Source organism: Heterocephalus glaber, unplaced genomic scaffold, assembly GCF_053883595.1.
Source record: "Heterocephalus glaber isolate CG9 unplaced genomic scaffold, H.glaber_assembly_v1.0 deba00001465, whole genome shotgun sequence".
Classification (NCBI taxonomy): Eukaryota; Metazoa; Chordata; class Mammalia; order Rodentia; family Bathyergidae; genus Heterocephalus; species Heterocephalus glaber.
The window spans coordinates 11,900,272-11,926,471 of NW_028258312.1; the positions used below are offsets into that span (position 1 = coordinate 11,900,272).

Consider the following 26,200-nt stretch of genomic DNA (forward strand, 5'->3'; position numbering starts at 1 on the left):
GCTTCAGCCTCCTAGAACACTGGGATTATAGGCATGCACCACCACACCCAGCCAGGATTTTACTGGGGCTTGTTCACATATGTATCCTCTATTCCAGACCCACAGAACAAAAATTATTTAGCATAAGCCACATTATTGTATAAACTTTTTAGGCCTAATGAGCTACCCTCATCATTTAGAAAATGATTGGAACTCTTTCAGTGGGATCCAGAATCTAGGATGCTAGAAAACCTTGTAAGCAGATCTTTCAGAGGATGACAATCTCAGATCTGCTATGTTAACTATTTTCTGCACAAATCCTTCCAAACAACTTAATGAGCATTTATATTCTAGCCAAGTTAGTAGCCATTTAAAAGTCTGATTCTTGGGGTTGAGGGAGTGTAGCTCTGGGTTCAATCTTCAGCAACCCCCCATCCCAAATTATTTGTGAGTTTAAAGAAAATTATTTTTATTTTATTCTTAAATAACTAATTTTTTGCTAATAGGTTGTGTGTCCTTGTTGACTACTTCTCAAACCTTGGGATCCTATTGGAAACTACCAACTACCCTTACTTTCTGTTTCAGTGATTTTTTTTTACATAGTAATTGTTTTTTATTATTACAGCATTTGCTGGAAAAAAAAAAGTTCCGTAAAGATATAGCATCATCAAACTTGATCTATTAAAACCATGAACTACATCAAGCTAGTAGTTTGCATGGTGTACAACTGGTGTTAACTGGGAATATTAACAACTGGTGGCATCACCAGTGAGTGGAGGAGGGAAGGGTTATGTAATAGATTAACAAGGAACAATTTTGTAATTATTTCTGCAATATGGTTTTAGAAATATATATATATATCAAAACTATTTTCTGGTAGATTAAAGAATTTGTATGTCTTTAGTTGAAATAAAAAATATGTAGGAGTAATTCAGTTTTTATTTTTATTTCTAGAAGTAGAGAACACAGTCCAAGTTTAGGAACAGTAGTATACATTTCAATGGAAAAACATCAATTAGCTGCATAAAAATTAGGAAGTTACATCTGGTGAAATAACCAAAATTAAAGGATAAGAAAAATAAAGTGAACCTACATGGGAAAGGGCTGATGTCTTTATTATTAAAAATTAAAAGAAATTAATAAATTTAATCAAAAGCAAAACCAGATAATTTTCAAAAGGAAGAAAAATTCTAAACATAGATAAAATATTCAAACTTAATAGTAACAAAATATAAGTTAACATTAGCTTTTGCTTCTATAATAAAAAATGGTAAGAATATCAACTGCAAATAGGATGTTGTAGCCTTACAATTCTTGTAGCAGTACAGCTTGAAACTTACCCTTTTGTAAAGTAATTCACAAAAGATCCATTAAGAGCTATAAATATATGCCTTTGTAAGCAATCCTATTTTAAGAAACGTATTCTAATTAAATTGCTCAACTATAGGAACAGATGTTTTATGATAATATTTACCACAGTGCTAATTATGTTAGTGAGAGATGGAAACAACCTAAATATCCAGAAAACGTGTTTCAGAAAAATTTCTAGCCACATGATGAAATATTTTAATGTCGCCATTAAAGTGATGCTTAAAAGAAGCAATAAATTTTATGTACTTTTTAATGTAACTATTAAAATATTAACAAAGGGAAATAAAGTGTTTATAATGTTAAAAGTCTAGATAAAAAATTTGTGACATATATGTACATGTATTTAGACAGATGACTATAAAAATACAGTAGATATAAAACTATAAGGAGGCTTTTTAAAGAGTAATCAGATTATAGGTTTTTAAAATCATAATTCTTCTGTTAAAATTTCTGATAATTAGCATGTATGTATAACCTATTGCATTTGTGAACTGATAGGAAACACTCCTATGTAGCGATAACTAGTTCTTCTCTCCTCAACATGGAAAGCTGTCCTTTTAGGCTGTTGCAGGTAGGCAAGCCCACATAACTGGTCTGGCCAAAGAAATCGAATAGATGGAGGTGTGTTATTAGCCCGAGGCAATAAAAATCTCTTTGTCAATCCCTCAATCTCCCAATCTTACCTTTGTCTGGAGAACTGACTGAATGTTCCATATGTTACACTATAAAACAATGAAATTTGCCTTGAAGAGGCAACCAGATCTATAGCCAACCTTATACAAGTCATAGGTAAAACTTTGTTGCATTAAGTCACCCAGAAAGATAGAAAAGTGTGTGGTAAATGTGTAAAAGTTTGCCATGGTCTGTGCAATGGGGTGTGTAAGACAGTCTAGTTTGAGAGATACTGTTAGAACTTCTGTTTTTATTTCTTTTTTTAATCTAGAAAATAAAGACATGAAGCATTGCTGCTAATGGCTGCAGATTGAGAATAGCTTCTTAGCTTAGTCATTAATCCACATAATATGTGAATGTACCCTGACAGAAAAATGAGAATCCACAATACGTAGAGGTCTACAGTCATTCCCCTATTCATTCTCTTGCTTTCAGCAGTTAATTGAATTTATGAATATAATCTAGATTTCACCGTAGGATAACCAGGTGGCTGAACTCTCTTGCAGTGAAACAGTATAATACTAAAATGCAAACATTTATCAGCCACATGAAAATGATAGAGCTGACACTTCTACTTAACTTCTGGTGTGGCTCTTTTGTTAGTCACATTAATGAAATAAAAAACCATCAGTTGGATCTGGTGAGAAATGGCCATCAGAATTATTAGGAAGACTCTGAAATACTAATTCACATCCACCTTTATGAAGAGCTTTTCCACTAAGTGCATATTGTGCCTCAAGAAATTAGCTAGGGCCAGGGATTTAGCTCAGTGGTTTCGCCGCCTGCTGCGCAAGTGCAAGGACCCGAGTTCGATCCCTGGTATCAAAAAAAAAAAAAGAAATTAGCTAATAATAGTACAGACACCTTTGTGATTAGCCAACAGTTTTCCAGTCATATTTCAATTCATAGGATAATCAGCCCAGACTTTGAAAATTTACTAATGTAATATAATTGTAAATAATAAATGTTTACAATTCTCTTTTGTGAGGTTTCTTAGTAACAAAATACAAAATGTCATATATGATTGGGAAAATTTATACTTTTTGCTTGATTAAAATGACATAAATATCACATAGAAAACATAATGGTGACAAAATAAACTACATTCTTTTATCAGAAAATACTAACAGAAAGCATTCCTAGAGTGTTGAAATAAGATTAGAACACTTTATGGTGTTAGAGATTTATTATACAGTTGGATAAAAATACTGATGTTTCCAACATATCTCATCTTAGAATAATTGTTTTAGTGAAAGGCACAAAAGGTTTTTGTAAACCTGTGAAGAGAATAAACATTTTTATTGTGAAATTTCTTGATGCTAAAGAAAAATCTCATATGTAAAGATAAAATTGGAATATCTGCTTTGATGGGCAGGGATCAAAAGCTGCTTGGGATAAGATGTGAAGATGGACAAGGATGTCTAGACTGATCTATGAATGGATCCACTAGATTAATGATGGTGAACCTTTTAGAGACTGAGTGCCCAAACTGCAACCTAAAACCCAATTGTTTATCACAGAATGCCAATGCTGCAAATAACCCTGAATACTGAGATTTTAGTTTAGAAAAAAACAACTGTTAACCAGTGTTTGGTTGCTGGGACAACTTGTCTCATGTGCTGACAGACGGGGCTCTTTGCTCACCACCACTGCACTAGATCATTTCTTGCCAACCTCTAGAAGCAAAAAAGTTGAAGCCTTTTCTGTGAGTCATTTAAAACCATTGATTGAGGCCTCACATTGACACCAATGACAGCTGTTCACTGGGCTTTCATTCTAATTACTTTTTAATATGAAAGAAGCCACCTAAACATATATATATGAGGCAGCACAAAGAATTATGTTCAGGTGCAAATAACAGAGAACTCATCTCCCTTCCCCAATATGTAAACTGCAATAGGAGTTTATTTTGTACTCAGGAAAAAGAAGTCTAGGCTACCCATGGCTAGTATGGTAGCAACAAATGTCATTGGGCATCCATGCTTTCAACTTTCTTTTCCACCATCTCTGGGATGTGACTCTCAATTTTGTACTTACAGCATCCATAGTTTATCCAGAAAGAAGGGGAAAACAATGGGCAAAAACCAGCAAAGCAAGTACTAGCAACAGCTTTCATTTGCATCTTGTTCCACCAGCACTGTTGCGTGACCAGGCCTGTCTTCTAGGCAGCTTGAGAAATATAGTTTTATTATGTTAGCTTTTCTTTTATTAACTTTATCTTTTTAATTATTCTGTCTGAAATTTTCTCCTTTTAAAAGATAAATTTATCAAAGCTTAATTAAAAGTAATAAAGATAAAACATATAAGAGTTGCTGCTTACTGTTAAGTTTTCTAAACTCATTTTAACTTTTTTTAGACCCTACACATACTAACTATAACAAAGGTAGTAGCAGTTAAAAGTTAGAAAATACTACATGCCAAGAACTGTTTTAAATGCTTTAGAAACATTCATTTAATCCTCAGGAGAGTTAAGGGTAAGATTTTTCCTCATTTTATAAATGAGGAAACTGAGTACAGAGGTTCAGTGAGTGGGCCAGGGTTACACACCTGGTAACTGGTGTGACCTAGCATTTACTGGAGACAATGTCTACTGAATTAGAAAGTTAACACATGGTATTAAGTTCTAGCCTATTGCATCCTTGTTATATTTGTAAACTTGGTAAGGAATTCAACCTCCCAAAGCTTCAGATTCTTGACTTTAAGATAGGGTGAATAAAATAAAGTAATTTTAAAGTTTAACAAAAATAATATGAACTATGTTGACCAGCACACAGTGAGAACTTCCAATTGTAACTCCTATTTTAAACTAAATATGTATATCTTTATTTAGAATGGGTATGAACAGTGAAAAGGGAAAGGTTCAAATTCTTCTGAAGCCATTTTTTGAATCAGTGGAAAAATACAAACTTTAAAAAGTCACTTTTGGACCCAAACAAGTTGGCATATACCTGTTATCTCAGGGCTTAGGTGGCTGAGACAAAGAAGATTTTGAAATTGAGGCCAGCCTGTGCTACATAATAAGAGTCTGTCTCAAAACAAAACAAAAAAAGTCAACTTTATTTTGTCTGTTTTTCAGATCAATGTAGAACTGTATGGATTGTTTGGTACAAAAGAGATTGTAATTTCTCATGCTGCTGGAACTGTTAATCCAACTGAAAGTACACCTAGAACAATCAAAGCATTTCTCTCCAAACACTGTGCCGACCACCCAGAGAACTGGGATGAACACTTATCAGCTGTTTCCTTTGCCTTCAATGCAACTCACTTGGTATGTGCCTTTTTACTAATTCTATATTTCTTGGTTATGAATATTTCTTCGCTAAACATTTTCGTTACAAGTTTGCTGTTTATTTTTCTTAAAATAGGAGCCTGCTAAAAATACACCATATTTTCAAATGTTTAATCGAAATCCTTATATTCCAAAGACTTCAGATACTCTTCATGAAATGGATGCTGATAATACAAGTATGTTTGCCAGAATTCTAGATGCATTTAAAGAAGCTGAAAAAATAATGGAGGCAAAGACAACTTCAATGGGCCAGGTGATACTATTTAATAGAAAAACTGTAAAATTCTAAGAAGTAATATTTATTTTGCTATACCCTTAAACCAAAATGTTTTACCTAGCACATTCTGCTTGTCCTGGCTAAACAGTAAGTGCTCATTAGCTGTGGAATTCTGAGAGACAGTAATGAAAAAACATGAATTTTAGAAGCAATAAAGCTGGATTCAAATCTAGTTTTGCCATTTCCAGGAGTTTGACTTTGGAAAATTATTGTTAGTTTACCTTCTTTGTAAAGTAGGGATAGTAATACTGACTTTGAATTGTTGCTTTAAGTGTTAAGTAGGAGTCATGGCTACCTTTTTATAGCATCTCAGGAAATAACCATTTTGTCTCTTATTATCTGCATTTACTTCCAGAAATAAATCTTTTATCTTTTTTATTTTTTTTTACACTTGTAGGTGGAGAACCATTTGAATGGACTACATAAAAACAAGATCATTGTTAAAAAGAAACCAAAGCAGTTAAATCCATTTCATTTAAAAGTGGGTCATGAGGTTTTAAGACAAAGGAAAAATCGGTGGAAAGATGGTCGTTTCCAGTCCGAATGGATTGGTCCTTGTGTCATAGACTATATTACAGAAAGTGGCTGTGCTGTCCTGAGAGACAATACGGGGACTAGGCTTAAACGACCTATCAAAATGTCCCACCTTAAGCCTTATGTAAGAGAATCCAGTGAACAAGGTAAGTGTCTGCTGCTTCTCTACATTGTTAACTTTCTTTGAGAGAAATTATAGTCTTTCTTCCTGCTTTTGCTTAGGTTTTCTTTTCCCTTGTCATTTTTATAAAATGTGATAGTTTTCGATACACCATGTTGTATTAGAATATGTCTTCTGGAATGGAGAGATTTTATTTTGATTTCTAGTGTGCTTTTCATAGTTGACAGAGAATATACTGAACCTGTATCACAGGATTACATCATTTCTATTATTGCTTTTACAGCATTCCATTAGTCACTTTGTACCCCATTTTAGGTGGAAAACAGCAACTAAGAACATTAATGTCAAAAACATATTGTCTGGAATCTATTTGTGAAATAAATACATAAGGGAATTCAAAAATGTCATTAATGTTTAATGCTGTTTCATAGTTAGATCATAGGTGGGGGTAGGTGAGCGTGCAAAGTGTGGTGTCTCCAGAATACTATAAGGGGTTGTGAGAAGGGATAGCACTCTCAACAAGGTTATTCTTGCCCCAAAATATTACTAGTTCTTAACGGTCATGATATCCTGATCTTTCTAATCTTTTCTTTCATAGTCTAATTAAATGTCATTTGTGCCATGACTTTCAGATTAAGTCCCTTTAGCAAAATTGTTTTATTTTGTCCTAATATGTCTGCCCCCTAGACCTTCTCTGAGGTAGATAAACTAAGAGACAGTTAATTGGTACTGTACCTTAGCTAGTAATTATGCTTTTTCTATAAAGAAAGATAAAGTATTAATATTTTTTTACTATAAGTAACATCTGATATATGACAGAATAATATTTTAAATAACAAACAAATTATTTAACATGCTTAAGTAAATAACAAGGACAGCAACAACAAATACTGCTTTTAGATATGAAGACCTTACGGTTGCCCAGTAAGAACTCAACTCTGTTTTTGATCTGAGCCACAACTGTAGTGTTAAAAGCTCTTCATGCCTTTCTTTCTTGTGACAGACCCAGCTACTCCAGTCAGTAAACATATCTTTGACTGTGTTCTAAATCTGAAACTCATAAGCACCTTCATTCTTTTTTTAGAAGATAAGTTCTTTCACTCCTTGTGCCTTTTCTAAGTTCTGAGATACCTTGATAATCTCTCCCCTCTGCCAGCTAAGTAGAAAAAAAAATTATATAGGTACACATTGTTCTTTCTTCTTTTGGGAGATTTTCTCCTTAATCTTAGTCATTCAGGGCTTGCTTTCTTTTAATATTTCAACATCACTTCCTTAATACAGAATTTACATTTAAAATATTGTATCAGGATCTGTTTCAATATTTTGTAGTTTACTTTTCTCAAAGACTTTCTTGAGGGCCGGGGATTTAGCTCAGTGGTTCCGGCGCCTGCCTCAAAGACTTTCTTGAAAAGAGATTAAATATTTTGCTGTTTCTGAACATTTCAGAACCAGATTGAGAACAAAAGTTTCTAAATAGACACAGTATAATTTTTGCCACATGCTTGATTCTCTGCAGATGTTTCCTCCAAAAATATAAGAAAATTGCAATATTATTACTGGTGTACATGTAAGGAATCTGAAATTGATGGATGAATTTGTTTCAGTTTTTCTTGTTAACTAAAGGAAGTGATGATCTGGCCGTCCTAGAAAGTGATTCTTGATTACTATCTGGGGTGTGTGTGTGTGTGTGTGTGTGTGTGTGTGTGTGTATGTATATTTCTCTAATTTGCAGAAATTCAAAGTAAAGGTGATTTCCGCCATCGTTTTCCTGAGTATCATGTATTTTCCTGAAAATATTAACCTGACAAACTGATTTCAAAGAGTCTTTGAGCTGAATTTAGTGCAAACAGTATCTTTGAATAATTATACAACTTAATTGACATAAATTTGGGCAACTTATATCCAAAAGAATTATAAATCTGTCTATATTTGTCATTGCTGCTCTTTACCAGGCTTGAGATTCTGTAGCTGAAGTCTCATTATCTAAAGCAAATATAATGCCTCTTTCTTATCCATTCTTATCTAAAATATAATGCAACAAGAACACATTCAGTAGTCAGCCTACAATATTTGTCATTGCTATTTTAAGCAGGCCTATTTATTATCTTCTCTAATTCAATGCCAAATACTCTCTCAGGCTAATTATTTTAACAAGAGAATCTAAACATGCCATAGTATCTCTGTGTAGTCATAATGTTCTCTTTCAAATGAAAAATTATGCTATTAACCCATTATTCCATACAACATAGATTTTTAAGTAGTTTTAATATGCTGAGTTTGTTATGGATTTGGATCTGCCTCACAAAAAAAAACTTAGTCTCTTTTTTCCTCGTTGAAAGCCCTCATTTATGAAATGATTTTCATTATTGTAGAAGTTTATTATTGCTCCCATAACAAATTTAGTAGCTTGAAACACAGAGATTTATTATCTTAAGGTTCTATAAGTTAGAATTTTAACATAGGTGTCACTGGGCTATAACTGAGGGATTGATAGATTTATGTTCCTTTCCCTAGGCTCTAGGAGAGAATCCATTTCCTTAATTTTTCTGGCTTCTGGAGGCTACCTTCATTCCATGGTTTGTGGTCCTTTTCCTCCATCTTCAAAGTGAACAAAAGCTCTACCTTTTCCTCTTCTTCCTTCTACATTTGAGGACTCTTGTGCTTGGACCTGCCCAGATACTCCAGGAAAATCCCTGTTTTAAGATCAGCTTACTGTCAGCCTTAATTCCATCATTAATTTTATTCTTTTGTTGTATAAGGCTATAAACAGTTTCCAGAGAATCATATGTGGACATACTTGGAAGCCTGTTATGCAACTACATTTATGATCTGCATTCATGAAACAAAGCCTAGCTTAGTCTCATGCATTAAGCCTATGATCTCCACATTATCATTATTATCTATTATATACATTATTATATAGTTGATGCAGAGAAAGGTGTCCTTTGGCCTTTTAGTAATATAATCTCTAACAGTCAGTCAAGTTCTCTCTTGGAAGCATTACTGATTATAATGACAATGAAATTATAGTTATTTTATCATAAGGGCTTTACTCTAATGACAGCATACTCAAAAATGTGAAGATTATCACACCATATATAGAGTTAGTTTAGTCACTTCAGGATAAGAAAATTAAATAGCGTTAAACCTTGTATCTTTCTATTTGAAGAGATAAATGATTCAGATTTTTGTGAGACTTTGCTTTTAATTTATTTCTCTGTGTAGAGAAATTTAAAAGTCTATTTTTGTCTCTTAATTCCTTAAAACTACATGAGAAAAAAATCTGTCAAAACTGCTGGTAACATCTTTCTGAAACAACTTGAAAATGCCTCAAAAACAGTGAAGATTTAATTATTCAGTCTGTTCAAAACTGACATACTTTCATTAGACAGATATCATAATCATAGCTGAATTAAATGAGAAAAGAAAAATACTTAGTAAGGTCTATTGTATAATGTAGGAGAAAAGTTTTCCGATATGGTTATATTTATCTCTTTGTTTGGGGGTTAAAACCTTCATGTTCTTTTCTATATAGTTAACTAAGAATTGTTCTCCATTAGTGTTGTCCAATAGATACATAATGCAAAAACTATGTACCATGTCATTTTAGATTTTCTAGCACATTTAAAAAATACAAAGAATTGGGTAAAAATAATTTTCACATTATATTTAATATACCTCAGTGTGTCCAAAATATTATTAGATCATCATAGATTCCTTGGCCCCAGTAGTTTCCTTTTTGATAATTATTGAAATCAAGAGCATTTGTGTTGACTCCGGTGGATTTAGACCACAGTAGGAGTTGAACCATATTTGACCTTTCTGAATGAATGAGAATACTTTTTCCTCTATAAACAGGCCTTTGACTTCTTCAGAGTAGTTTTCCATACTGTATAAATTGATTTGTGTAGAATTTGCTGAGGATAACCTTTGTTTTCTACAGTTTTATTATAATAAGTACCTTAAATGTTATCACTTAAAAAGAAAAAAATACGTGTAACACTTAAATTGTGTATGTGTAGAAACTTTCCTCTTACTATAGGTGATGTTGGTAAACTGTAGTTTTTTTCTGAATCAAGTATAAGAAGTACTTAAGCTCAAGGTCTCTGAATGAATTTCTAAGAAATCAAAGTAGTAACTCCTAAGAGTTTAACATCTAAACAAATGTTTTCTGCACTGATATACTTAACATCTAGACAAATGTTTTCTGCACTGATATATATTTAGTAGACGTATTTTTCTAAAAGAAACCAACCTGTTTATCTTCATAGAAAAATTTGGGAAGCAGAAAACCTCCTTCATCAGAGATTTCTGAAAGTATTTTTGGTAATTTCTTAAATCAGTATGATGTCTTCCATACTGGTAACTTTGTACCAGTGTACAGGCTTTGAACCTGTGAAATTCCCCATGGCTATTAGAAAAATTCATCAGTAGCATTTTTACCATACATAGCTTTTTAAAGTTTTCTCACCTGGTTCTCTCCCATATTAATAGTAAGCAAAACCAGACTTTGATGTTGAACCTCTAGTAACACACACTAAGTGTTTTGATTTCATTGATCTTCTTCTTCCTTTTTCCTGCTGTGGATCATAATACTTCTTGTGGGTTGCATGATTTATATTTTATCTGTAAGATTTCTCTTGTCCAGCATTTCATCCCATTGAGGCATTCAGAAATCATTTTTTTACCACATTCAATTATCTGTACTTTATTCCACTTTGCCTTTTTGTTTTTATATCTTAGTTCTGTTATAAACAATGTATCTTCTTGTCATTTTCAATCTAATCCCTGCTTTTACATTGATAAGAATTGAAGAGGTTAAATATAGAAAACCTTTTAAAACTAAAATATGGACCACATTTTGCCCAATGGAGAACTAAATGGACAAACTAAATGACCATATAAGCTCAAGCCCACTAATGACATCTGTTAATAGAGAACATGGACTTTTATGATATATTGAAGTTTGTAAATTGAAAGTTCTTAAATTCATGAACTTATGGGGATGGATGGGTAGAGATCACTTGAGTGGGATCATGTCCCTGGATATACTAGCAAATTTATCTGCTCTAAGAAACTTTCATTGGTCCCTAATCTAAATGGCCAATTCATCTTCTGTTTGTTCTTTCTTGAACTTGAAAGTTTGAGGACTCTAAAAGCTATTAAAATCTTTAACAGTATCTATTAATGTTTTAGGAGAAAGTCTGGAAAGAAAAGGCAATGGTCAGGAAGTTAATAAACTGGTAGAAGAGTTCTTTTCGGTAATGAATTAAATCATCATATAGAGGAGAATCCTTTTCTGTATATTATTCTTTATATTCAAAGATGCTGCCACTTTTACTATCTATTTAACATTCATTTTGAAACACTTTTTCCCCTGAGGGTAATTACTTTGCTAAAAGGAAGACAAGGAAGATTCCCAGTCAGTGTTTTAGTGTGAATCAGGTAGGCCTTAAAAGTTCCTAAGAATTTTGGTATCAAATTAGACTTAGATACACTTTTAAGCTACTTCATTGAAGCCTGCCTCCTTATATGTTCCTATCACATAAACCTGATCCTAGAAACTCTCTTCACCTAGTTCATATTGTAACAATTTCATATTATCTTCCTAATATGGAGTCTATAAAGATTGGGGAAGTATTTAAAGTTGTGATATAAGAAGGTAACAGTTCTATTTGTTAAAATACCTTTACTTAATTTGTTAATTCACCAAGAAATGTTTTACAGAGCATATTAAGGATATATCATTATCAAAAATATAATTTCATAGGGTTCTTTTTAATCTATACCAGTGGTGGCACCCTTATGGCACATGTTATTGTGTTTTTCTTTTAAGACAAAAGATGTTAATGTATGAGTTGTTTTTTTCTAAACTAAAATCTCAGTATTCAGGTTTAATTGCAGTGTTGGAACTGTACAACAAATAAGTGGGTTTTGGGTTGCAGTTTGGCACTCAGTTTCTAAAAGATTCATCATCACTGATTACTGATCCATACCATTCCTATTACCTATCTCACACACAAATATCTACCAAAAAGATCCAGGAAATACAAAAATTTGAATGTTTTAATATCCTTCATCTTCCTGCATTCTTTATGTGTGAACTGTCAAATATACACATATATCATTTTGTTCATTCTTTGACATATATTTAATCTTGACAGTTGCTTTTTATTACTTTGGATTTTTCTCCTCATTTAACATTGTTCAATTTTAAAATGATGTTTATAATTCTGAAAAACAAATTTATCATGTTTCTTCTTTCAGATAGTCTTTATCTCTTGCAAGGTTCTATAGTGGCAGATCATGACTACATTGGATTGCCTGAAATTCCAGTTGGAACACACCAAGCAAATATCCTGGTAGAAGATGCAACTGTTGGCGTAGTTGATAATGAGTTACTGACATCAAGCAAGGAGCATGAACTGTTAGAGTATAGAAATCCCAAAACCTCTTCATTGATAGAAGATCATGGTACTCTTGAAAAGCAGACTTTCAGTCTGTTGGACTCTTCAAACCAAGTCCTTGAATACTTAAGTTAGTAAATACCAAAATTGATTTAAAGTACTTGTTTAGAATGTTGATAATTGTATCCATTAAAATAGGTTGTATAGAACAAGTGTCTTGAAATAGTCCTAATGACTAAACCCTGAATTTTTATAATTGTTTACCTAAAGTTATATCACATTTGAATATCAGTATTGATATGTAGAGCAAAAAACGCATATACATTATATGCTTATTATATGCATATTATATCATATACTTGTATTAGTGTGTATATATGTCTGTATATATGAAAAGAAGCATATAATGTGTAGAATTCAGTTCTTTTAAATAGAGAACAGGCAAAGCACTTTTGCTTCTGAGGTAATAGATTCCAGCTCAAAACTCTTAAGCCTTTGTCTAATTTGTTTTATTTTGAGGCATGGTCCCACTAAGTTGTTCAGGCTGGGCTTGCACTTGCAGTCCTCCTGCCTCAGCCTCCCAGCCTCTGTCTGATACTGGTACTGCATTTTCAGTATTTATTTTTCTAGAATATTTCCCCCTTAAAAAAAAAATCTATTAAATGACCCAGAAGGGACTAATAAATACTGAATGAATTATAAAATGAATGAAATGAAACTTCTTTCAGTGTCATTAGAACTTCTAAGTACAATATTGTAAGAAAAATCTTAGGGTGGTCTAGTAGATTTTTATAAAATATTGATAATTTCAAATTACCTAATTTGTTATGTAGGTTCAAGATTAGGGTCTGAAAGTGCATGTTGTTTTGAAATATTTTTTACATTTCTGTGTAATTTATTAAAGCCCAAAGCATTCATTAACATGATTTTTTTCTGCAGTCTTAAAAGAGTAAATGATAAAATAATGAGTATCAAGGATTTTAAACATAATTTCTATGATTTTACAACTTTGTTCAACAGATATACAGAAGTGTGAAAATAACTGTGAGAATATTAAAAGATAGATGTATAGCTCATCCTCATTAGGATCTTACCACTTGGTAAGGAATATAGACTGTGTAAGCCAGGAACAATGCAAATTACAGATTAGGACATGCGAAATCCCAGGAGACCAATACAGCTAAAGTACTTAGGGAGGCAAAAAAGAGATGTTTCTGTATAGGAAACTTAGATTTATCCTGATGGCAGAAAGATCATTTGAACTTCAGCTTGAAAAATATATGGGATTTGCTGAGTGAATACAAAAGATACAAGGAATAGCCATAGACCACAAAATACTATTATGATTCACCGAAGGGCAGGGCTTTTCTTGTCTCTCCTGCCTTGAGTATAAACTAGTGCGGAGAGAAAGCTGAAAAGGTAAGTACAAAACTTTGTGAGAACCTTGAATACTGTAAAAAGGTTATAATGTTTCCTACCCAAAATTCATATGTTGAAGTCCTTAACTCCCATAACCTCAGAATGTGGCCATATTTGGAAATAGGGTTGTTTCAGATATAATGAGTCAAGATGAAGTCTATGGGAATAGGATGGGCTCTAATCCAGTATGACTGGTGTCCTTATAGAAAGGGGGAGTTTGGACACAGACTCAGGGAGAATTTCATATGAAGATGAACGTGATCCTTCTACAAGCCACGAAATAACAAAGATTGCCAGCAAACTGCCAGGTGCTGGGGTAGAGGAGCAGAGCAGATTCTCCCACAGAGCTGTCAGAAGGATCAACACTTCATCTCAGACTTCTGCCTTCAGAACTGTGAGGTAGTATAATTCTTTTGTGTAAGTGACACAGTTTGCAGTACTGTTTGGTAATACCTTTAGTAAACCAATACAAATGACTACCTAAAGTATTTTCTGAGAGCAAAATCTACTAAAGGTTTTTATATAAAAATGTAGCACGATCAATCAGAACTGTTCTATGATATTTAGTCTGGAAGCTTGCAAAGAATTGATTAGATGAGAGAAAAAAGGCTTGGGGATTATTTGATAGGATTTTGCTGTGAAGATGAGTAATGAAAACTTAAACTAAGCTTGTAGCATTGATAATGAATGGAGTCTATCTTAAATTCATAACAGAATATCTCACATATTTTAACCATACTGAATAGTGATACTGGAAATGGAGACCTGAAGGATTATGATTACTAAAAAGAATGATTAAATTATGTTTCATATAGGGTAAAGGATAAATGACTGGAGGAAAATAAATCAATGTAGGATTCATCTCACTACCACAGACCAAATAAATTCAAGGTAGAATTCCAGGAAGAAACCTTAAAAAAGCATAGTTGCAGCAGTAATGTCTGTCCTGTTCCTATAGCAGAACAAAGTTTGTGATGGGATTATGTTAGCTCTTCTCCTTAGTTAATATAAATGTTTGTGCCTTTTCAAAGCTTGAATAAAGTGACTTCCCTTTAATGATTAACTAACTCAAAATCAGCCATCAGCCTTTTTTTCCCCCAGTATTGGGAATTGAATCCACAAACTCATGTGTGTTAGGCAAGCACCTTACCAATGAACTATATCAACAGCAATGCTCCCCAATTTTTTTTCATTTGAAAAGACCAAATATTATTCAGAGTCATATTAGGACTATAAATTCTAAACAGTTAAAGTTTGCTTCCCCTAAATAATTTCTTGGTTTGTGCAGGGCTTGATTCCATTTTCATCCTCACTCCAATGTAGTATGGTGGTGACCACTGCTTCAATGGCACCATTTACCATGTATTATGGTTTAGATATAAAATGTCCCTCAAATTTCTCATGTGCGGGGAAGGTTGTTAGATCATAGGGCACTATATTCATTAATGGATTTATCCACTGGTGAGTTTAGTAGTTCGTGTGCTGTTAGGGAGGGCCAGGTAGAGGAGAAGGTCACTGGAGGCATGAGCTGGAAGAGTGTATTCTTGTCCCTGGCTCTGCACTTTCTCTTGTTCTCTGCTTCTTGGTTGCCAATGGCTGAGCACCTTTCCTCTACCATGTCCTTTCATGATATTTCTCCCATGGAGCCAGCCTCCCAGGGATTGAGCCTACAGGAACCATGAGCCAAATAAACCACTCTTACTTTAAGTCAGAGGTGAGGAGTGTTTTGTCTCAATGACAGGAAAGTGACTAATATACCACGACAAGAGGTTAACATGGTTAACTGAGCACTAGTACTATGATGTTACATACATCCTTCCTGCTCATCTTACAATGATCAAACTTTGTCACATATTGCTAATGGGTCAAAAAAAATTTTTGTGGTAACCACAGTGTTCCAAAATTAGTGGTGATGGTTTTATTACTGTGTAAGTATACTAAAATCCATTTAATTGTACAGTCTACTAGAGTGCTCTGGACTGGTACCTGGAACCAGGCCCGTGTGAACCTAGATACCAGCTCAGCCATTTGAGGAGCCCACCACATGCCTCATCTAGAACCTGTGGATGGTCAAATTACTGAAAGGCTTACCCTGCCTAAATAGCCTATAAAGACTGGAAGAGGTACTTATTTCTTCAGATGTGCAGAAACCAACACAAGGCTGCAAGGATCATGGATAATCAGGTTAACATGATACCAACAAAGAAACAAAAGAAATTGTCAGTAACTGACCCTAAAGAAATGGATACATACAAAACTTCCAACACAGTTTAAAGTGATTGTCTAAAAGAAGCTCTCAATGATAACAAAGCAAAAGAATACATTAAACAAAATGAGTAGTTTAACAAGAAACCATCCCCCAAAAAACCATTCTGAAGCTGAAAAACAACTACATTGAAAAAATTCAACAGAGAACTTCAACAATGAATGAATGAAGAAAGAATTGGTGAGCTTAAATACAAGGCATCTAAAATTACGCAGAGGAACAAAGGGGGGAAAAAAACCAGTGAAGAACATCTATAGCACTTAGGCATCACCATCAAGTGAACCATAATATGCATATAAGAATCATAGAGGAAACAGAAAAAGGGAAAGGAGAAAGCTTTCTATGTCTAGAAAGGGAAATGAATGTCAATATCCGTGAATCCCAAAGAACCCTAAATATATTGAATATAAAGATATCTTTACCGTGACACAGTCAAATTTTCAAATATCAAGCAATTTTGAAAGCAAGAGAAAAGCAGCTGTCAAATATAATACAAAGCTATGATAATCCTACATCATGGCACTAGCATAAAAATAGGCACATAGACCAATGGAACAGAATACAGAGCTCAGAAATATATTGTGATGGTTGATTGATTATGTCAATCAACTTGTAAATAATGCCCAGCTAAATTGGCTCATCATAATTCTGGGTGTGGAAGACCCACCCTAGGGAGGATTATCACCACAATGCTGTGAAAGGGAACTGAAGAAGGAAGGATTGCTTCTGTTTCCTTTGGAGAAGCTCTAGTCTTTGCTTTCACCCTGTGCTTCCTCTCCTGGCTTTCAGAGCAGACTCTTCAGTCACCACCACAGACCCTTCAGCCTTCCAGTGCAGACCCTCCAGCCTCCTGATACGGACTCCCAGAAGACACTACATGGAGCTCCAGGCCTTCAACTGGATCCTCCAGAGCCCCAGTGCGCAGACTGACCTTTTGTACTCTTCTACACCTAACTCTATGGGCAGCCATCGTAAGCCGATCTGTAAATTCTTCTATACTTGTATATCATGTATTATATCTATTTCTCTAATAAACACTGACTGATACATATGCATTTATGGTCTATTCATCTTTGATAAAATTTTCCAGAACACAGAATGTATACAGTCTTTTTGATAAATGATGTTGGGGAAACTATCCACATAAAAGAATGAAATTAGATTCTTATACCAAGTTTAAAAAATCAAGTAGAATGGATTAAAGCTGGGAGTGTGACACCTAAAACTGAAACTACTAAAAGAAAAATGGGGAAAGCTTAATATTGGTCTGAAAATGATTTTTTGTTATTTGGCCTCAAAAGCACAAAGCAACAAAAGAAAAATTAGGCAAATAAGATTGCATCAAAATAAAAAGGTTATAAACAGCAAAAACAAAATGATCAATACAGTAGAGATAACCTGTGGAATAGGAGAAAATATTTGCAAACTATATATCTCATGCAGGGTTTAATATACAAAATATATAAGTAACTCAATCTCAACAAAATAACTCAGTATTAAAAATGCCCAAAGGTCCCAAATAGACATTTCTCCAAAAAAGATAAATGGATAACAGGGTTATGAAAAATAGATAACATTAATTATCAGAGAAAGACAAATCAACACCACAATGAGAGGTCTCGCACTTGTTAGAATGGCTATTACAAAAAACAAACCAAAGATAACAAGTGTTGGCATAGGAGAAAAAGGAACTCTTGTACACTGTTGGTGATAGTATAAATCAATGCAGCCATTATGAAAAACAGGATAGAGAGTCCTAAAAAATTAAAAATAGATTTGTTGTGTGACTCAGGATATATATCTAAAGGAACCAAAATCAGTGTGGTGCAAAGAATCTGCACTCTAATGTTCACTAAGCACTACTCACAATAGTCAAGGAATCAACATAATAGATCATGATTAGAAGAATGAATAAAGAAAATACGATAGATATTATACAAAGAAGTATATTTCAACCTTAAAAACGAAAGAAATACTGTCATTTTCAACAAAATGCATAGACCTGGTTAGTATTAGACTAAGTGAAATGAGCCATGCACAGAAAGAAAAATATACAATCTTAATCATCTGTGGAATCTAAAAAATTCAAAAGCATTGAAGCAAATAGCTGAATCATAGTTTTCATAGTTTGGGAGTAGGGAAAATGAGAAGATGTTTGTCAAAGGACAAATTTTCTGATTAGGCAGAAAGAAAAAATTCTAGAGGACCAGGGATTTAGCTCAGAGGTTCCGCCGCCTGCCTCCCAAGCACAAGGTCCCAAATTCAATCCCTGGTACCAAAAAAAAAAAAAAAAAAATTCTGGAGATCTAATGTGTAGCATGGTGGCCATAGTTAATGCTATGTTGCAGTGGTGACAAACTATGGCCTGTGCTGCAGCTCACTGTTTGTTATCATTGAAAGCTCTATAAAGTTTGCTATCATTGCTATATTGTGTACTTGAAATTTGTTAAGAGAGTAATCTTAAATGTTCTCATCACACACATACACAAAGTTAACTATGTGAAGTGACATTAATTACCTTAATTATAATCTTTTCACAATGTATACCTATATCAAGACAAATTGTACACCATAAGTTTTATAATTTTTATTTGTCAATCATACCTCAAAACTGGAAAATATAGAGGAAAACTAACATAATTCTGAATTCAGTACCAATATTTTTCAGAAAACAAAACAGCTGTAGAAAGAACTTCAAAATTATCTGTTACTATTTATCTTGACAGTATTCTATCCAGATTATAGTTAATACTTATTTATGTATCTCCTGAAAATATTTCTGTATCTTTAAAGTGAGATTTATAATATGAGAATTATAAGGCTATTATAAAAAGTAAGCCAGAGGTTTTAAAAAAACAAACTAGCCACATTGTCATACTGAATACTAAAGAGCAAGTAAGTATCCTACCATTCCTAGAAGGAGAAAAATCAGTACATTAGTGATAGCTTTAATAGCTATCACATTCATTTATTTTTTTACAAATTCTGTTATAGGAAATTTATAATTAGTTATTTTTACTCCCTGATAAGTAGCCTATACAAGCTATTCAAATAAAATTTTAATTTTATTACTGAAATTTCAGGATTCTAATGCTGAGATTTCAAATACATATTTTAAGTAAACAAATATGCACAAAATACAGTAGCTTTTGTGCACACAGTTTTGTTGCTAATATTTGCAAGGCCAGATTGAGAGTTAAAATAGAGTTCTACACACTATATATCTAATATAAGGGATGACTCAACAAATTGTTTCCACCTCAGTGAAGACACCTTAAAGTTCTTATAATTCTTGGACGTTTTAGAAACTCACCCAGTGGGCAGTAACCCAGAGAGAGTTGGTCTCAGAGGACTCCATTCCAACTCTGACCTGTCCTCTCCCAAGGACAACTGACCCCAGCACCTACAGAAATGCCCCATCACCAGCCTTTGTATCAAACTTCCCAGTAACCAGGAAAGACCTGGAAGAGATCCTTGGGGTAGAGAAGGTAGGGAAGATAGCATAAGCTAGAGCAGTTCTCAAGCAAAAGGTCCCTCTTTCCTGGATTTAAGGGAACTTTTCTATGAGCATCTTTAAAATAGCCCCAAATAACTCCAAAAATGTTTTTATGAGGTTTTGTGTGCCACCTTGTGGTATTTTTATGAATATTTAAAGCCTTGATGTAGAAGGAAATAGAGATGTAGCAGGAGAAACATCTATTTTCCATGAGAACAACTTTCTTATTTTGAAAAGTTATTTTTAAACATGATTCAGTCATAAAAAGGATGAATTTCTAATTCATGCTACATGGGTAAACATAATCCTTGGAGACATTATGCTACGTGAAATAAGGACACAAGGACAGATACTGTATGATTCCACTTAAATGTGTAGAATAGGCAAATTCATAGAAACAGATTAGCCATTTTCAGGGATGGGGAAGGGGAAATGCGTATTTACTACCTTATGGTTGGAGAGTATCTGTTTGGCATAATGGAAAGTTTGGAAGTAAATGGTGATGTTTCCATAACATTATGGGTGTGATTGTTTTGTTTGTTTGGTTGGGTTTGGTTTTTAAGACAGGATGTCACTAAGAAGTTCAGGCTGGGGAACTCACTATGTAGCCCATGCTGGCCTCAAACTCACAGGATCCTCCTGTCTCAGCCTCCCAAGTGGTGAGATTAGAAGCGTGGGCCACCACTCCTGGATATATTTGTAATTATTACCACCAAATTGTATATATTGTTTTTGTACCAGGAATCGAACTTGAGACCTTGCGCTTTCGAGGCAGGTGGAGGCACCACTGAGCTAAATTCCCAGCCCTGAACAATTTTCACTTTTTTTTTTTTTTTTGTACCAGGGATCAAACTCGGGTCCTTGCACTTGCTGGGCAGGTGGCGGAACCACTGAGCTAAATCCCCAGCCAAATTGTACATTTTAAATGACTACAATAATGACATTATCATATATATTTTTACTATAAATTTTTAAATGTATAATATACCCCAAATCATTGTATGCTTTAAATAGATGAATGACAGCAGTATTATGTGAAATATATCTAAGTAAAGCTGTTTTAAATTTTTTTCAGGGTGCAGCTAAGATTCTTAAAGGAAAATTTATGACTTATGTATTTATATTGGAAAGAAAAAGGTTGAAAAATGAGCTTAGCATTCAATTTAATGTGGTATAAAAGGACAAATAAATAAGCTAAAAGAATGAATAAGCTAAAAGCAAAGTCATGAAGACAGTAAAAAAGTAATGGAATAGAAAATAAAATACGATGACAGGTAAAAGTGAGAAAAAAGTTCATTTTCTGAAAACACTAATAAACTGAGGAAAGTCTGGCAAGACTAATAAAAATAAGAATGAATGAAAACTGAAGAATTTTTAAATAAATAATGTTGTGGTATAAAAATTGTAACCACATAGCACAGAGAAGGTGAGCCACTCCCAGCACACAACAAGAGGAGGCTTCCAGGCTGATGTACCACCCTGGCCAGCATAGAGAAGGTGAGCTGCACAGGCACCAGGAGCAACCCCCCACCCCACAAGCAATTGAAATGAGAAGACACGTAAACAAGTTTCAAAACCAGACTTCCAGATCACCTAAAACAACCCCAAAGGGAAACAAGATGGAACACTCTGATACTCAACCACCTGGACTCCATGAACTGGCGACAAAAGAGGATATGGAAAAAATGAAATCAGACATAATTTCTCAGATAACAGCAGAGATTGTGCCCATAATGAAAGACATGGTTAATAAATCTAGAGAGGACACAGATAAAAAGATAGAGGAGCTGAGAAACATGATAGAATCCCAGCATAGGAAGCAAATGGAATCCATAAAACAGATACGAAAAGATTTCCAGGAGATTAAAAACTCCACTGAAAGTCTATGCAGCAGAATGAGCCAATGTGAAGACAGAATTTCAGATATAGAAGATAAGATTGCTATTAGTGACCAGGAAAAGAACAATTTCTTTAAAATTGTGAGGGACCACGAGAAATCAATCCAGCAGCTGCTAGATGATGCAAAGAAGAATAACATAAGACTGCTTGAAGTCAATGAAGAAACAGGAGAGAGTTCAGGTGATATAAAAAAACTGTTCACAGAAGTGATGGCAGAAAACTTCCCAAGCAGGGGGAAAGAACTTGACATACAGATAAAAGAACTATAGGATTCCAAGTAGCCATGATCAAGAAAAATCTACACATAGGCATATAATAGTTAAGATTCCACAAACCCAACAGAAGAACAAAATTCTACACTCAGTTAGAGAAAAGAAACAAATCACATACAAAGGAAACCCCATCAGAATCACAGCAGACTTCTCAGTGCAAACCCTCAAGGCAAGAAGAGCTTGGAGTGATGTATTTCAAGCCCTAAAGGAAAACAACCTCCAACCCAGATTGATGTACCCTGCAAAATTATCTTTCAAAATTGATGGAGAAATAAGATACTTTCATGACAAAGAGCACCTTAGGAACTTCATGAATACCAAACCAGCACTCCAAAAAATTTTAAACAATATCCTAGGAAAAGACAATGAGGATCACAACCCCAGGAAGTCCACCAGAATGAATCCGTCAGGCGTGACAAGAAATTAAACGCAAGGAGGGGAGAATCCAACAAACAGAAAAAGTCGTGACAATGATAAGTCAATATGTATAAGTTATAAGTATCAATGTTAATGGTCTCAATTCACCAATCAAAAGAAATAGACTGGCAGAATGGGTCAAGAAGCAAGATCTAACAATATGCTGCATACAAGAAACACACTTAATTCAAAAAGAAACTCATAGACTGAAAGTTAAAGGGTGGAAAACAATACTCCATGCAACAGGAACCTGAAAAAAGCAGGAGTAGCAATCCTCTTTGCAGATCAAGTGGATTTCAAATGAAAATCTGAAACACTCTGGTCCCAAGAATTTCAGATAAGGGATAGTCAACTTGTATGTACAAATCTATTGTGAACATGTGTTTTCATTTCTCTTAAGTAAAAACTTAAGAACAGAACTGTTGGTTCTTAACAGTAATACAAGAAATTTCTATATTGTTTTCCAAAATGGTTTTATCATTTTGCTTTCACATTAGCAGTATTAGAAAGTTCTAACTGGTTCACACCTAAGCTGACATTTGTTCTTTCAAAACTTTAAACTTCAGGGCTGGGGATTTAGCTCAGTAGTTTCGCCGCCTGCTGCGCAAGTGCAAGGACTCGAGTTCGATCCCTGGTACCAAAAAAAAAAAAACCAAAAAACTTTTAACTTCATCTCCCTAATGAGTGCATAATTCAATCTTGTTATTGTACTGATTAGTATTTTTCTGATTCTAGTGTTTCACACCGTTCCTTGTGCTCTACTGGCTATTTATCATATTTTTGTGTCTACTTTTTAATTGGGTTGTCTATTAATGAGCTGTAACAGTTCTTTATCTATTCTGGTCATAGGTTATATGCATCATAAATATGGTCTGTTTAAGGACTACTTTTCATTTTGTTAATGATATCATTTAAAGTTCTAAATTTTGATGGAATCTCATTTATCATTTTTTTTCCGTTTGTTGAAAGCACTGTCTTTTCCTCTGCTCTTGAATTGAGTTTATGTTCTATAAAATGTTAATTTTAAATAATCTTTCAAGGGCCGGGGATTTAGCTCAGTGGTTCTGCCACCTGCTCCGCAAGCGCAAGCACCTGAGTTCGATCCCCGGTACAACAATAATAATAATAATAATCTTTCAAAAATTAGTGAACCATATGTGTGTGATTCTATTTCTAGATTCTCTGTTTTATTCCAATGATCTATATGTCTTTCCTTACACCAACACTGCCTTGATTACTGTAGCTTTAGAAGAAGTCTTAAAATTAGGTACTAAATGTCTTCCAACACTGTTTTTTTTTTTTTCTTTTTACTTTTCTAGGTCCTTTCTACTCCTACATAACTTTTAAATTTCAATAACCAATTCTTCATTTATACTAAGTATACATAGACCTGAATTTTTATATATACCTTGTTGTTTCTAATCCTGCCAAACTCAAATATAAGTTCTAGGGACTCCTAGAGATTTCTTAGTATTTTCTCTGTAGGTGATCATTTCATCTACAAATAAAGATTTTACTTCCACCTTGCCAATTCTATCCTAATTGTGTCATTTTATTGCCAGACTATTTTTGTTTGGGCCTATGTTTCAAAGTTTAATGGACAGATGAAGAGCAGGCATATCTGCCCTGTTCCCAACCTTAGGGAGAAAGCATTGTATCTTCTCTATTCATATAAGGCATTCTCACTGAAAGTATGTAGTACATGGCTTATCTCTTGAAAAGGTTCTGTTCTACTTCTAGTCCCCTGATAGCTTTTACCATGAACAGCTGTAGAATTTAGTCCAATACTTTTTCTCCAGCTAGTGACAGGATCATCATTTTCCTTTCCTCTGTTAAAATGATGACTTTTGGGGGTGGATCTTCCAATGCTGAACCAACATTGCCATCCCTATAATAAAACCACTTTCTACATCCTGCCAGATCTGACTTGTAATAGTTTGTTTTGTTAAACAAATTTTTATCTATGTTCATACTTTTTTCTATTATCTTTATCCAGTTTTAGTATTAGCACAATGTTGATTTCCTAAAATGAGAGTATTCCTTCTTTTTTCTGCTTTAAATGTTTGATATAATTTATCAGTTAAAATGTATATGAGCCTGTTGTCATACAGACAGCTTTTCAAGCTAGGAATATTCTTTTTTAAATAGGTGCTATTCAAATTTTATATTTCTTCCAGAGTCAGTTTCATTAATTTGTCTTCCAAGGTACTTCTTAGAAGTTGTCAAACTTATTTCAAAAAAGATTTTTGTAATATGCTTTTTGTATCGTTTTAAATTCTATAAAATCTGTGGTGATGTCTTCTAGATCTTGATATTATAATTTAAAAATGTATAATTGATATTGTGTAATAGGAAGAAAGGGTCTAAAGGAGCAGGGTAAGTGGGAGGGGTAGGGGAAAGGAAAGAAGGAAAAAGAAAAAATATGAGAAAAGAAAAAAAATGGAAACAAAGTCTTTGCAAATAGGGAAGGGAGGAGGGGGTGAAGGGAGGCCAGGGGAAGGGAAAAAAATAAGAAACAAGATACATCATGTAATGGTACAAGATCCCAATAATGAATGTAACTGTATTTTATAACTAAAATGTACCAATAAACTTAATGGGAAATAAACGTAACCACATATAATATTGATACGTAAAGAATGGAAGATATTGTAACTTTATTCCAATAAGCCTTAATAAAATATTAATAAAATGTATAAATTCTAGAAAAAATTTCACCTATAAAAATAGTTTTAAAAATTAGTAAGTCAGGGCCGGGGATTTTGCTCAGTGCAAAATCCTGCTGTGCAAGTGCAAGGACCCAAGTTCTATCCCCAGTACCAAAAACAAAAATTAGTAAGTTAGGGGAATCGGGAAAAAAATAAGAACTAAGATATATCATGTAAAGGTACAAATTCCCAATGACGAATGTCATCATATTGTATACCTAAAATGTACCAATAAACTTAATGAAAAAAATTAATGTTAGGTTACTTTACTGTTTATCACAAATATATAATTTTAGTCTTACACAAATTATTCATAGTTACAAACAGAATAAGTATTCTGTAATTCAAAACATGAGCAAGGTGTATATAAGTTTCAACATATGAAAAGCACAGAATGAGAAAGAAAAATAATGTCATTCTTTCATGAAGACAAATACAAAGAGAATAACATGCAAATTTAGTGGATCCCTGCTATGGTCAGGATCCAACATGTTTCCCAAAATGATCTTTGTGTTGAAGACTTGGTTGCCAGCTGATGGGCTTTTGGGACATGACTATCTCATGGGAGCTTTAATTTCATCAAGTGAATTAATCCACTGATGAAGTTATTCACTGAGTGGGCTGTTGGGAAGTTGGACCTAGTTTTGGAAGTGAGTCACTGAGGAGCCTACCCTTGAAGGGTTATCTCACCCCCAGCCCCTGCTTTCCAGGCTCTCTGCTCTCCTTTCTAACTCCTGTTTGCTGGGAAGTGAGAAGTCTCCTCTGATGTTCTGCCTTTGCACAGGCCCACAGCATTGGAGCCAGACAACCATGGACTGAAACCTCTGAAATCACAAGTCAAAATACACCTTTTATCCTTTAAATTGTTATTTCCAACAACAAAAGCCTACTAACACACTTCCCAAAATGCTAGATTGGATAATATTTGGAAAGTTGTTAATAAAATTAATGACCACACATTTTAAGAAAACATTTTAAGAGAGAGAAGAAACACATCAAATGGTTTTAACAGAGGAAAACTTAAAGAGCTGTTCAAAACCCATAAGAGATGTCCAAATGGAATTGCAAGAGAC

At 33.9% G+C, this 26,200-nt stretch overlaps 1 protein-coding gene across 7 annotated transcripts in view; it reads left to right on the forward strand.

Annotated features, from left to right (window-relative positions):
* Gin1 (gypsy retrotransposon integrase 1) overlaps nt 1–25,364 on the forward strand; it is a 32,200-nt gene extending 6,836 nt beyond the window's left edge. For 2 of the 7 annotated variants that reach the window (XM_004841742.4, XM_021255845.2), the window contains exons 5-8: nt 5,099–5,290; nt 5,388–5,564; nt 5,986–6,268; nt 12,511–13,567. In XM_004841742.4, the coding sequence (XP_004841799.1) occupies nt 5,099–5,290; nt 5,388–5,564; nt 5,986–6,268; nt 12,511–12,785 (927 nt within the window). In that variant the 3' untranslated portion in view covers nt 12,786–13,567. Of the gene's footprint in view, nt 1–5,098; nt 5,291–5,387; nt 5,565–5,985; nt 6,269–12,510; nt 13,568–14,275; nt 14,469–16,029 lie in introns of those variants that run through there. The other 5 variants (XM_021255844.2, XM_004841743.3, XM_004841745.3 and 2 more) reach the window with 5 other exon arrangements.
* The last annotated feature ends 836 nt before the right edge of the window (nt 25,365–26,200 follow it).